At 44.5% G+C, this 12348-nt stretch overlaps 1 protein-coding gene across 1 annotated transcript in view; it reads left to right on the plus strand.

Annotated features, from left to right (window-relative positions):
- Window positions 1-7944, plus strand: part of HSD17B12 (hydroxysteroid 17-beta dehydrogenase 12) — a 93835-nt gene extending 85891 nt beyond the window's left edge. The window contains exons 10-11 of the mRNA XM_087746009.1: window positions 5909-6058; window positions 6269-7944. Of these exons, the coding sequence (XP_087602135.1) occupies window positions 5909-6058; window positions 6269-6373 (255 nt within the window). The 3' untranslated portion in view covers window positions 6374-7944. The remainder of the gene's footprint in view (window positions 1-5908; window positions 6059-6268) is intronic.
- Window positions 7945-12348: the final 4404 nt, after the last annotated feature.

Here is a 12348-nt window from a genome sequence, read left to right on the forward strand (position 1 = left end):
AAGTTGCCTGCCCTATTTGTGTAATCATTAAGCATGAGAGCATTTAACTTTTATTACTGGTTAAAACCTTAGAGAAGTTGTTACCAACTTAGGGCTATGTTACCTTCTTGACGTGCTACATTTGCTTCCCTTTAAGCATACTTAGAAAAACAAGAACTTATCACCAGGAAATGTCCTGCAGTTTAGTATCCAGATGTTTAGTCACAGATGTTTAGTATAATGTCCTGTCCCAGTTCCTGAGAGAGGATTGTGTTAAGAAAAAAGGCAATTGCTGGGTAAGCTATTCCCATGCAGTCACCGACCCTTTAATGGGGACCTCAATTAAACCTAGGTGTAAACCTTATACTAAACATCTTAAGGGATGCTGTTTATTTTGGGGTCTGTTGGCAGTGGACAGGAAGCTAGCAAAGGTGGTCCCTGAAAGCATTCTAACTACTGTTGTTATAGACCTTCTGGAGGACAGACTAGGTGACGTTAGTTTTACGCTGGTAACAGATTATAACTTGCTGTAGAGCTCCCAAAGCATAACTTCTCCTCAGAGTGCTTGATGCTGTGTCCTGGCACCCTGGGATGTACCTTTAGCTAAACCAATGTGCAGCAATGAAGGATGCATAAGAAGGTAGCACTCTGAATGGGTACACATTCAGCATACAGGGTGGTTTGTGTGGGCTCTCCGTTCTTGAAGTGGATTAAGCTGGAGCAACTTTTAGTGTTTTATGTCTCCTTGTTACTTTCTCTTCTTACAGGGTTTTCCAAACCTTCCCTGGCTTCAGCCCCAAACTGTCCAGCAATGGGTCAATTTTTACCATACTGCAAGTTTCTTACAGCTTTCTTTTCACTTTTACCCTTCTGTATCACTTCTATCTCCCCAGTGTGGTTCAAGCTCTATTACTTGCAGATTTACCTTCATTATCAGAGAGCTGTTCTTCCGATCCATTTCCTCTACATGCAGTATGGCCCTCTTTTAATCTGTGGTTGCTGTCTCCGAATGAGACTGAAGGAACGGGTACAGTGTTTCTCTTTTCTACATCAATAATATAAAGTCTTCTGGTAGGATTTCTTTCCTGTTCAAGCCTATCTACAAGCTGTGATGCACAGGCTCCTTCAACACACACCTTCACTGGCAATAGAGCTGGGTGGGATTTTTTTTTGTGTGTGTGTTGCCGTACGATGTCTAAGCTCTTTCTGTGTTTTCTGGTGTTTACTCAAGTAAAGCTGCTGATAGTTACCTCAGTGTGAGACTATTTAGAGACAGATGCTTGCAGGAGAAAGTAGTGTTACATCTTTGAGATGTGTTGTTCCTATGTGCCCTTGTAACCAGGCAGTGTCTTCCTCCCCAAATTTTGCTTAAATAGTACTGTCGGTTGGAGAGGAAAACAAAGAAAGAGCAGATACTGCTCACTTATGACTATGGAGTACCTATTGAAATGGAAAAGGTAAATAACCTCGTAACTTGTGCTTGGCTAATGGCATTAAAACACGGTATGAATGTAGATAGTATGGGAAAGATTATCTAGCTTTTGGATATGGAAAAGCTAGAAAAAAAGTTTTCAGTGTCTTACTTTTTTAACACTACAAACAAATGAAGTAAATCTGACTTTTGGTATCAACAGTTATGTTTTCCCATACAAAACTTAACAGGTTGTGGTAAGCTGTCTTTTTGTAACTCCCATGTTGGCTAAGGGTGCTAAATTCCTGACAGCACTGCTTTTTTTCCCCCTAAGTGTAGGCAGTGAATTGCCATTCTGAGTTATGTGGGCCTGATGACCAATAGCTGTCACAGCTTCAATTTGTTATGCTAATTTTATTGCAGTCCATGTCCTTGTCATCTTGTTCCAGCCTAAGTCACTATAAACCACTAATGAATATTACAAGTACCTTCCTGTGAAGACTAGCTGACGTATCTTCTTCAAGCCCTTTGAAAGACTGCATCTCCTTTAGATTCTTTGAAGTTCACCTCTCTGACCTTCAGAAATGTAGCGCTTTTAATTCCAGACTTCTACTTCCAGTGGAGATCACCATTTAAAACAGTTAACTTTTACCATGCCGATACCCGCAGAGTACCAGTGCGTGAAAAACAGAAACACAGTACAGGTGGTATTTTACCAATTTCTGAAGTTCAACCTAAGGTATATCAGTTTTGCTCAAGTGGATTGCCTTCTCTGTGGAAGCTTAGTTTTAATAGTATATAGTGCTTTTGTTGCAATGCAGACATCTTTATATTAAAAATATACTCTTTCTGGCTGACAGGCCTGCTTAATTTTACGGAAGCAGCACAGTAATAGTATAGGTTAAAATTCTGTGTGTGTTTACATGGAGAGAAAGAGAGAGGCAAAAAGAAATGGAATGAAGAAGATGACAACAAGGAATTCTCTCAGGACTTCTTTGGAAAAATCTCTCCCTGAAAGGTGTCTGCAGACTTTTCTGAAACTTTTTCTCTTTGAATATGTCTAAAAATATTTCTTTACCCCTTTCTTTTACTCCTTTTTTTTTAACTTCAGTCGATATTGGTGTTTTCCATCTATGCTTCATTGCTATCCATAGTAAAAGTGGAACAGTGAAAACTTCCACTACCTCTTTTCTTCTATCATATCAACTATATAAAATGACAGATGACAGAATCATGGAAGTGTTCGTTTGAAGAGATCTCTAGGAAGTTTTCGAGTCTAACCTCCTGCTCTCCTAGTGTCAGCAGTGGGATTGCTCCTAACACAAGGTGATGGGCTAGTCGTGGCTTTATCCAGCCAAATCTTGAAAACCTTCAAGGGCAGGGATGTTGTGACCTCTCTGGACAACCTCTAGTGTTGCACTGCTCTCCCAGCAAATGTTTTTTTCCTTAGTGTCCAGTTTGAAAGTTCACAGCCAAAATTGTGTTTTGCCTCTTGTTTTATCTGGCACTACCAAGAAGAGTTTGGCTCTTATCTTCATAACTGTACTTGAAATAACCATAGGCAGGTATTGGGTCACCCCCAGCCTCCTTTTCACCACACTGAACAAGCCCATCTCTCTCCAGGTATTCACAGAAGTGTGCTGTCACCAGACTAATGGCATTGCCTTCCTCCAAAGCTTTTTAGCTTTGCTCTTTAGCTTTCCGTACAGGTCAGCTTTGGTTGCTGCAATTCTTCCTTTTCCCCTTTATGTCCCCCACCCTTCTTTTCCCCACAGAGAAATAGAAAGAGACTTCCTTGGAAACACTCAAGAGTTCAGGTCTTTTTTCTTTTTTTTTTTTTTTTTAAGTAAGGTAAAATAGATGATAAAATTGTGTAAACAAGCTATTATGACTTTTGGGGGCTTATTTTCATGTGAATGTAGCATAATTAGTAGAGGCTTCTGTTCTGGACTTAAGATCAGTTCTTGCATTCATATAACATTCAAGACCCCAGTTCTGAGTGCCGACCAATTTTAGTAAGCATCAGAGCTGAATGCGCTAGCAAATGTTTGAAGAGAGCAAGAGACATTGTATTGACATAAGCTACTTTTAAGGCATGTTTTGAAACTGGAGAGCAGGCTAGGCTTTCTCTGGATAAAGGCAAGGAATTTTCTATACAGTTCCTTGCCCAGGTAGTGTGGGTTTATATCTGCCTGAATACAAAATGCTTAAAGGCTTTAGGTAGTGAAAGTTTTTGTGTTGGTTTTTTTTTTTTTTTTTTAATTTCTGTTGCTAGTTTTAAATCTGGTTCATGAATGTCTGAGATCGTAGTGGGGAGGAAGAAGGAGGGAAAACTAACTTGATGGATTTAACTGGTCTCTTCATAGCTGTTAAAATATGGCACAGTTAATGGGAAGATGGTAAGTCTTAAGTTTCTGAAAATAAATACCTATCTCTTTCCTAGGGAAATTTAGGAGGGAAAAAATGTAGGAGTGTAATCCTATGCTTCTATGTGCCTTGAAGTCTGTGGATCAATAGCTAACTAGTAGTGCTACTGTATGCTTGCTTTTTCAAGTATCCTCATGCACAATTATTTGCCCCTTCATGCTATCCAGTGGCGTAACTGGGTAGTGCAGTTCCCTCAGGAAGCCTGTCTGGAGCAGAGGAAGACAGAAAAGAAACCTTAACCATAACAATCATGCCACTCTGTGTGGGGATGTTGCAGATGTAATTTGGTGGTGAATAAGCAGCTTAGAATTGCTTTCTTTTTTTAAAACACCAAACTAGAGACTCAGTTTAGAAATGTAATCTGAAAAATGGATGAGGTTCACGTTCTGGAGCTGAAACTAGGTACCTATGCTGTTATGGTAACAGAATGAGTAGTTTTCTTATCCAAGCATTTGTAGCTTTTGGCAACTTTAAAGGTGATGGTAACCACTTACACTTCTGAAATTTAGGTCTCCATGTTTTTTCTCTCCACTTGAAAGTGGACTCATGCTACTGCATGACGTCCCATTTATAGAGAGAAGTGCACAGTTTTAACGTTCTAAGCTGAAGGAATGAGCAGACATACCAATGCTTCCTGTTTGTGGTGGTTGAATTCCAGCTGAAATGTGCACAGCCATGGCATAGAGAAATAGTCAATGAGAGTTCAAGTGGTCCTTTCCCCTGTACTATGCTTCTGAGAGCATGATAGTACAGCTAATGTTTCTGAGGTCAAGTGTGCGTGGTCATTGTTCTTTAAGAGACTAACGTGGGGAAGGAGGTTTCCAACCTGTAACTTGCCCAAATATACCGAGGTTCGAAATGGTATTCTCATTTGAGATCCATTAATGTAGCGTAAGTGGACACACACTTCTCCGATATCTGCTGTAAAGGTACATGAATCATAGCGCTCACTACTGTGATGGGCAGTAGTGACTGTATGTATTGAATCACTAGTCTAGCCACAGACAAACTGTCGATGTTTTAGGAGGTCCTTGTCAAAGTGGAAAGGTTCCAGCTTTTCAAAGCTTGTGAGATCTGGTATGTCAATATCTGATTGAGTGGCTATAGACCAGGGCTTCTTGGTTGCTGTTTTTTTTTTGAGGCCTAGATTGAGGACAAGTTGAAAGCAATGCCAAAACCATGACTATGGGGGAAAAGGGTTGCTTCCTAGTGTGCAAGTATACATCCGTTTCCCTTTCCTTTTCCAGTAGTATGAGCTGGGGATAGGCGGAATGTGGTTTTGGGTCCCCCAGGTCTATCTGCCCCACCATGGCCATGCCTTTGTGGTACCAGTGTCCCTCTGTCAACCACATACCCATGCTGCTTCCTCTTGCTTTTCCATTATGGCAGGTATTTGAGACCCACTGTCACTTTTTCTGTTTCTTCCAAACATTGCTATAAAAGCCCATTAACTGTGCTCCACTTCTTGATCCTTCCTTCTGTTCTTGAGGTCTTCTACTCTGGTATAGATATCTCCTCCTTCCTTCCTTTGAGCCCTCCTATGGAGTTACAAGCTCAATGTTCCAAGTCTCCTGACGTTCCCCTTCCTCCTCCTTCCTCCTCCTTCCTCCTGCCTTCGTGTTTCTCTCCGTACAGGTGCCAAACTGAGGAGCTGTTACTCAAGTATAAAATCCCTCTCTTGGGTTCTGTGTCTCCTTCCCAAGCAAACATTGGGGGTTTACTACAGAGAAGCAACACTGCAGCATTTTCTGTTAAACAGCTGGAATGAAGTTTTGCACTCACAAATTTTCAGAAAGCCTTTTTCAGCCATAGGCTTGCAAGAGTAGTTTTTTAGGGCCCCAGCTGGGGATGCTGTCAACAGACCACTAAACTATCTGTCCTTCACATTCCAAATGTGGCCCACAAGATAGCTGATTAAAAATGTTTTTGGTATTGTACATTGTGATCTTACAATGAGAATCGCAAAGAAGGCTAGTTTAAGCTAGAATTCAGTATACAGGTTACCTAATTTCCAATGATTTTAGTTCCTTGATGGATCTGTAAGTTAATCTGAAAGCATTCTCTGCTTAACATGATCTTTCCTACGTGCAGAGTGTTCTACCGTATTTTGTGGCAACGAAAATGTCCCAAATCCGCAAGCCAACCTTCAGTAAGCCCAGTCCTGAAACTTATGTCAGAGCTGCCATAGGCACAGTAGGCCTGCAGTCCCAGACCAACGGGTGCCTACCCCATGCAGTCATGGTAAGTTGCCTTGGAAAACATAAGGATCTGGAATGTCTTTTGTATGTGTCTATTATGAAAAAAGGTTATAGAATAATTTTGAATACTAAATATTTTCGTTCTTTAACTTCTAATCATAACTTGGTAATATTTGTGTGTGCTCGTAACTGTTAGGTTTCACTTAGTACAGGCTATAAAAAGTTGAGACTTTTCCTTTTTTTTTTTTTTTAGGGATGGATCTGCTCTCTTCTACCTACACCTACTCTCATTAATTTCCTCATGAAAACAAACAAACAAACACGGGCTCGTTATTTGAAAAAAATGAAGGAGAAGTAAGTTGGAGGCCACTTGATCTCGGAAGCCTGGGACTCCTGCAGGTTCCATACCCACGCGGCAGCACCAAGTAGACGTAATGTTCTAAAAATCTTCAATTGTAGATGTACTTTCTAACAAGCAAAACAGTCTTGTTTTGAGGATACAGATGAAACAAGACTGTTAACACCTAATATTGATTTAAAAATAAGCTTTATATGTTTATAGATATTATGAGGGGGGGAAGTGCTTTGGACTAAAATTGCACTGTGCTTTAAGAAATACTTACATGGACTTGATCAGACATTGCGCTGTTGAGGAACAGCTTGGTTATATAGTGTCCATCACATCTATGTATTGTGTGCGTGGGTGAAGGGCAGAAAAATAGTAGTTCTCGCATATTCCTGGACAGGTGGGGAGGAGTGGGAAGGGAGCATATTTGTTTAGAAAGGTAACCTAGCACTATTGACCGAGTATAACTTTAGCAGCTCAGGTTACTTGCAAGGACTCTGCATTGTCAGCCAGCTCATGAGCACTCCCCTGCTTACGCGGTCCAGTGGGATTTTTGGTTATGAACTTGAGGGAAATGGGCCAAAAACCAAAATGAGTGTAACTGCTCATCTATAAATATATACATAAGATAACATTGCAAAAAGTACTTAAATTCTGGGTTGTTGAATATGGATTCTAACTTTTCAGTAATATGTAATCTTTACAATTTGTAATAACAGTTTTAAAAGTTCAGTGCCTGCTCTTTGTAATAGGTGGTGATAACACAATGTAGCTAAACGTCACAAGTTATGTGTTATGTGCTGGTTGCTATGTAAAAGATTATGGGCACTTCAAATTGCAGAGCTTGAAATGAGTTACTCTCCGTGTTAATAATGATGGTTAAATTGTCTTTGAAGTATGTGTCAATCTCTCTTTTTGGTGAGGCCCTTTGAAATGTGAGTCCTGAATATTTGAGACAGCTTTAAAAATAAGAACCAGTAAACAACTTCTTTAAATGTAGAATGTTTTTAATTTAATTGTGTTTAACTGATTTGTTTCATGGTTCTATTCCAAAATGGAGTGCTCCAGTGAGGCTGAAGTTACCAAACTCCAGGAGACAGGGATCAAAGTATATGAGAAGTCTGCGCTGCTGTTGTGTGTATTTACCTACTCTTTAAAGTTCCTTTTTTATAAACGTTAAATGTACTGATACTTACAAGGCAAATCAAATTGCAAGCAGCTACCAGCATTTTCTGTGGTGACTTCCTATGGTTGAAGAGTGGAGGCTGTTTTCTGTCCTTGTAAGAATAATTTCAAGCTCTGATTTTGAAGTAAAATACATTGTACTGAGACATGATTTGGGGCTAACATTTCTGTACATTGAAAAAACCTGAATACCGATGCAATGGTGCTGATCAAATCTGAGATGCAGATCCTATTCCATAGTTTTCTTAATTTTTTGGAACAGGGATGGTAAAGTCAGTTGTGTTAGTTCTGTAAGAGCACATGACTTGGTTTGCTCTGGATCTGGTGTGGGAGTGTTGGACTAAACAATCTGTATGGTTTTGACTTTATAAAACAAATAAAATGGAATTTACTCTGAATCTTTAATGTGTTGTTTTTTTCCTTAAAATATTTGCCTGTACATTCAAATGCCTGATTGTCCTCTAGCATATATAATAATGCAGTGCAAATTACTGTACTTTTACATGCCAAAACCAAAGCTTTTATTAATCTGTTTTCCTGGCTGTTATCTATTTTACAGTGCTGATATTTTAAAATCACTGGAACACAAAATTAACTGTTAATTAGAATTATTAATTAAGCTATTAATAAGAAATAGTTATTTCCAAATAAGAAATAGTTATTTCCAAATAACAGGTTTCTAACTTTTGAAGGTGTTCGGAAAGATATGTCTGAGGGGAATAGCACGCATACCCAATTGGCACTGAAGCAGCGGTGCCCTGCAAGGCAGGATCTGGTGGCGGGGTGGATGGAGCCTGTGGTCGTCTTGCTGCCCTGCCCTGTCTGTGGTGCTAGGAGGCTACAGACTGGGTTCCCACTCTCATGCTTCCTCTGAGGTCTTTTTTATTTTCCAAACTGCACTTTTTAACCTAAATTGCCCTGACTTTGCTTTTGAACATCTGCTCACCTCAGCAATTGAGATGATGTGAGTATTCAACAGCTTTGAAATATCCTGAGCACGTGATAGAAAACAGGGTGGGTTTTCTTGTGGTACTATTACTGTCTCTTTGCAGCTCTGCTCTGAAGGGTGTGTTTGTCACTGATGCAACGCAAGAGCTGGAGTGAGTTTTCACTCAAGTAACGTGTCTGCCCCTCTCTTCCCAGGGAGCCGTCCCTGCCAGCACACGCTGCCCTGCACACCGGCGGTGCAGACCCCTTCCCAAAAGCAGGCCTGCTCCCCAGTGAAGGTAACCGCTGCTCCTCCCTGTGCCCAGCCAGGAGAGGGTGGCGAGGCCTGGGACAGCCGCCCCTCAGCCGCCCGCCTCACCCGGGAATGGCGCGGGACCGAAGGGAGGAGAAGCAGCTCGGTCCAGCCGGTAGTGTCCAGCCAGGGCCGCTGCCATGGCCCACGCCTGGGGCGGGAGGGGTCCAAGCGCTGAGGTGGTACCGGGCTGGCACTTAAAGTCGTTCTCGTTTCCATCATTAGCTGTAACTTTACAAATCTGTCCCCCATTGTTCTGAACATGGGGGAATAGATATCTAACTTACACTGCTAGTTAAAAAGTAGCCACGTTTTGGACAGAAGCCCTTTAATTTAATTAATGCCCCATCCTTGGAAGGGGGAAGGGGATAAAACCAGGCTTGCTTGGGATGAGCTAGGGCTGGCATGCCTGTGTTGGTGAAGAGATCTATAGCCCAACTGAAGTGCATTTACACCAATGCACGCAGCATGGGCAATAAACAGGAGGAGCTGGAAGCCATTGCGTGGCAGGAAAACTATGATGTGGTTGCCATCACGGAAATGTGGTGGGATGACTCACACAACTGGAGTGCTGCAATGGATGGCTACAAGCTCTTTAGAAGGGACAGGCTAGGAAGGAGAGGGGGAGGGATAGCCCTGTATGTTAGGGAGTGTTTTGACTGTCTAGAGCTTAACGACAGTAATGATAAGGTTGAGTGCTTATGGGTAAAGATCAGAGGGAAGGCTAACAAGGCAACTATCCTGGTGGGAGTCTGTTACAGACCACCCAACTAGTACGAAGAAACAGACGAAGTATTCTACAAGTGGTTGGCTGAAGTCTCACAATCTCTAGCCCTTGTTCTCGTGGGAGACTTCAACTTACCAGCTATCTGCTGGAAATACAACACAGCAGAGAGGAAGCAGTCTCGGAGGTTCCTGGAGTGTGTGGAAGATAACTTCCTGACGCAGCTGGTAAGCGAGCCAACCAGGGGAGGCTGGACCTGCTGTTTACAAACAGAGAGGGTCTGGTGGGTGATGTGGTGGTTGGAGGCTGTCTTGGGCTCAGTGACCATGAAATGATAGAGTTTTCAATTCTTGGAGAAGTAAGGAAGGGGGTCATCAAGACCGCTACCGTGAACTTTGGAAGGGCAGACTTTGGGCTGTTCAGGAGTCTGGTTAACAGAGTCCCTTGGGAGGCAGTCCTGAAGGGCAAAGGAGTCCAGGAAGGCTGGACGTTATTCAAGGAGTAAATCTCAAAGGCGCAGGAGCAGGCCGTCCCCATGTGTCGCAAGTTGAGCAGGCGGGGGAGAAGACCGGCCTGGCTGAACAGAGAGCTTTGGCTGGAACTCAGGAAAAAAAGGAGAGCTTACCACCTTTGGAAGAAGGGGCAGGTGACTCGGGAGGGCTACAAGGATGTTGTGAGGATATGCAGGGAGAAGATCAGAAAGGCGAAGGCACAGCTGGAACTTAAACTGGCCACCGCTGTTAAAGACAACAAAAAAAGTTATTATAAATATATCAGTGACAAAAGGAGGGCCAGGGAGAATCTCCCTCCTTTGTTGAATGCAGAAGGTAACCTTGCCACGAAGGATGAGGAGAAGGCTGAGGTACTTAATGCCTTCTTTGCCTCAGTCTTTAATAGTCAAGCTAGTCATCCTCGGGTTTTTCAAGCCCCTGAGCTGGGAGATGGAGACAGGATGCAGAGTGAAGTCCCAGTTATTGAAGAGGTGGCAGTCACTGACCTGCTCCTCCACCTGGATGCGCACAAGTCCATGGGGCCAGATGGGATGCACCCGAGGATACTGAGGGAGCTGGCCAAGCCACTCTCCATTATTTATCAGTAGTCCTGGTCAACCAGGGAGGTCCCAGATGACTGGAAGCTAGCAAATGTGACGCCCCTCTGCAAGAAGGGTCGGAAGGAGGATCCGGGGAACTACAGGCCTGTCAGCCTGACCTCGGTGCCGGGGAAGGTCATGGAATAAATCATCTTGAGTGCCATTACACGGCACGTGCGGGACAGCCAGGGGATCAGGCTCAGCCAGCATGGGTTTATGAAAGGGAGATCCTGCTTCACTAACCTGGTCTCCTTCTATGACAAGGTGACCCGCTTAGTGGATTGGGGGAAGGCTGTGGATGTTGTCTACTTGGACTTTAGTAAGGCCTTTGACAGTCTCCCACAGCATTCTCCTGGAGAAGCTGGCTGCTCACGGCTTGGATGGGTGCACTCTGCGCTGGGTTAAAAACTGGCTGGACGGCCGAGCCCAGAGAGTGGTGGTGAATGGAGTCAAATCCAGTTGGCGGCTGGTCACGAGTGGTGTTGCCCAGGGCTCAGTGCTGGGGCCGGTCCTGTTCAACATCTTCACTGATGATCTGGATGAGGGGATTGAGTGCATCCTCAGTAAGTTTGCAGATGACACCAAGCTGGGTGGAAGTGTTGATCTGCTGGAGGGTAGGAAGGCCCTGCAGAGGGACCTGGACAGGCTGGATCGTTGGGCCGGGGCCAACTGTATGAGGTTCAACAGGGCTAAGGGCTGGGTCCTGCACTTGGGTCACAACAACCCCATGCAACGCTACAGGCTTGGGGAGGAGTGGCTGAAAAGGACCTGGGGGTGTCGGTTCACAGCCGCCTGAACATGAGCCAGCAGTGTGCTCAGGTGGCCAAGAGGGCCAATGGCATCCTGGCTTGTATGAGGAATAGTGTGGCCAGCAGGACCAGGGAGGCGATAGTGCCCCTGTACTTAGCACTGGTGAGGCTGCACCTCGAGTACTGTGTTCAGTTTTGGGCCCTTCACCACAAGAAGGACGTTGAGGTGCTGGAGTGTGTCCAGAGGAGGGCAATGAAGTTGGTGAAGGGTCTAGAGCACAAGTCTTATGAGGAGCGGCTGAGGGAGCTGGGATGGTTTAGTCTGGAGAAGAGGAGGCTGAGGGCAGACCTTATTGCTCTGTACAACTAGCTGAAAGGAGGTTGTAGCGAGGTGGGGGTCGGTCTCTTCTCCCTGGTAACAAGTGATAGGATGAGAGGAAACGGCCTCAAGCTGCGCCAGGGGAGGTTTAGGTTGGATATTAGGAAAAACTTCTTCACTGAAAGGGTGGTCAAGCATTGGACCAGGCTGCCCGGGGAAGTGGTTGAGTCTCCATCCCTGGAGGTATTTAAAAGATGGGTAGACGTGGTGCTTGGGGACGTGGTTTAGTGGTGGCCTTGGCAGTGCTAGGTTAACGGTTGGACTCGATGATCTTAAGGGTCTTTTCCAACCTTGACGATTCTATGGTTGTATGATTCAAGGCCAGGCTGGCTGGGGCTCTGAGCAACCTGATCTAGTTGAAGGTGTCCCTGCCCCTTGCAGGGGGGATGGACTGGGTGGCCTTTAAAGGTCCCTTCCCTCCCAAAGCGTTCTGTGGTTCTATGGTTTCAGCTGTTCACTGAAGCCTGGGTGCAGGCCGGCAGCGCCCCTGCCCCTCCGAGCCGCGGCCGAGCGCCGGGCGGGCCGCCTGCACCGCGGGAAGAAAGGCAGGCTCCGCGGGGCGGAACCCCCGGCGCGGGCGGCGGAGGCGGGCGGGCGGCGCACCGGGCGGCGCGGCGGGA

Source organism: Nipponia nippon, unplaced genomic scaffold, assembly GCF_047370975.1.
Source record: "Nipponia nippon isolate SJK-2023a ecotype South Korea unplaced genomic scaffold, ASM4737097v1 scaffold_10, whole genome shotgun sequence".
Taxonomy (NCBI): Eukaryota; Metazoa; Chordata; class Aves; order Pelecaniformes; family Threskiornithidae; genus Nipponia; species Nipponia nippon.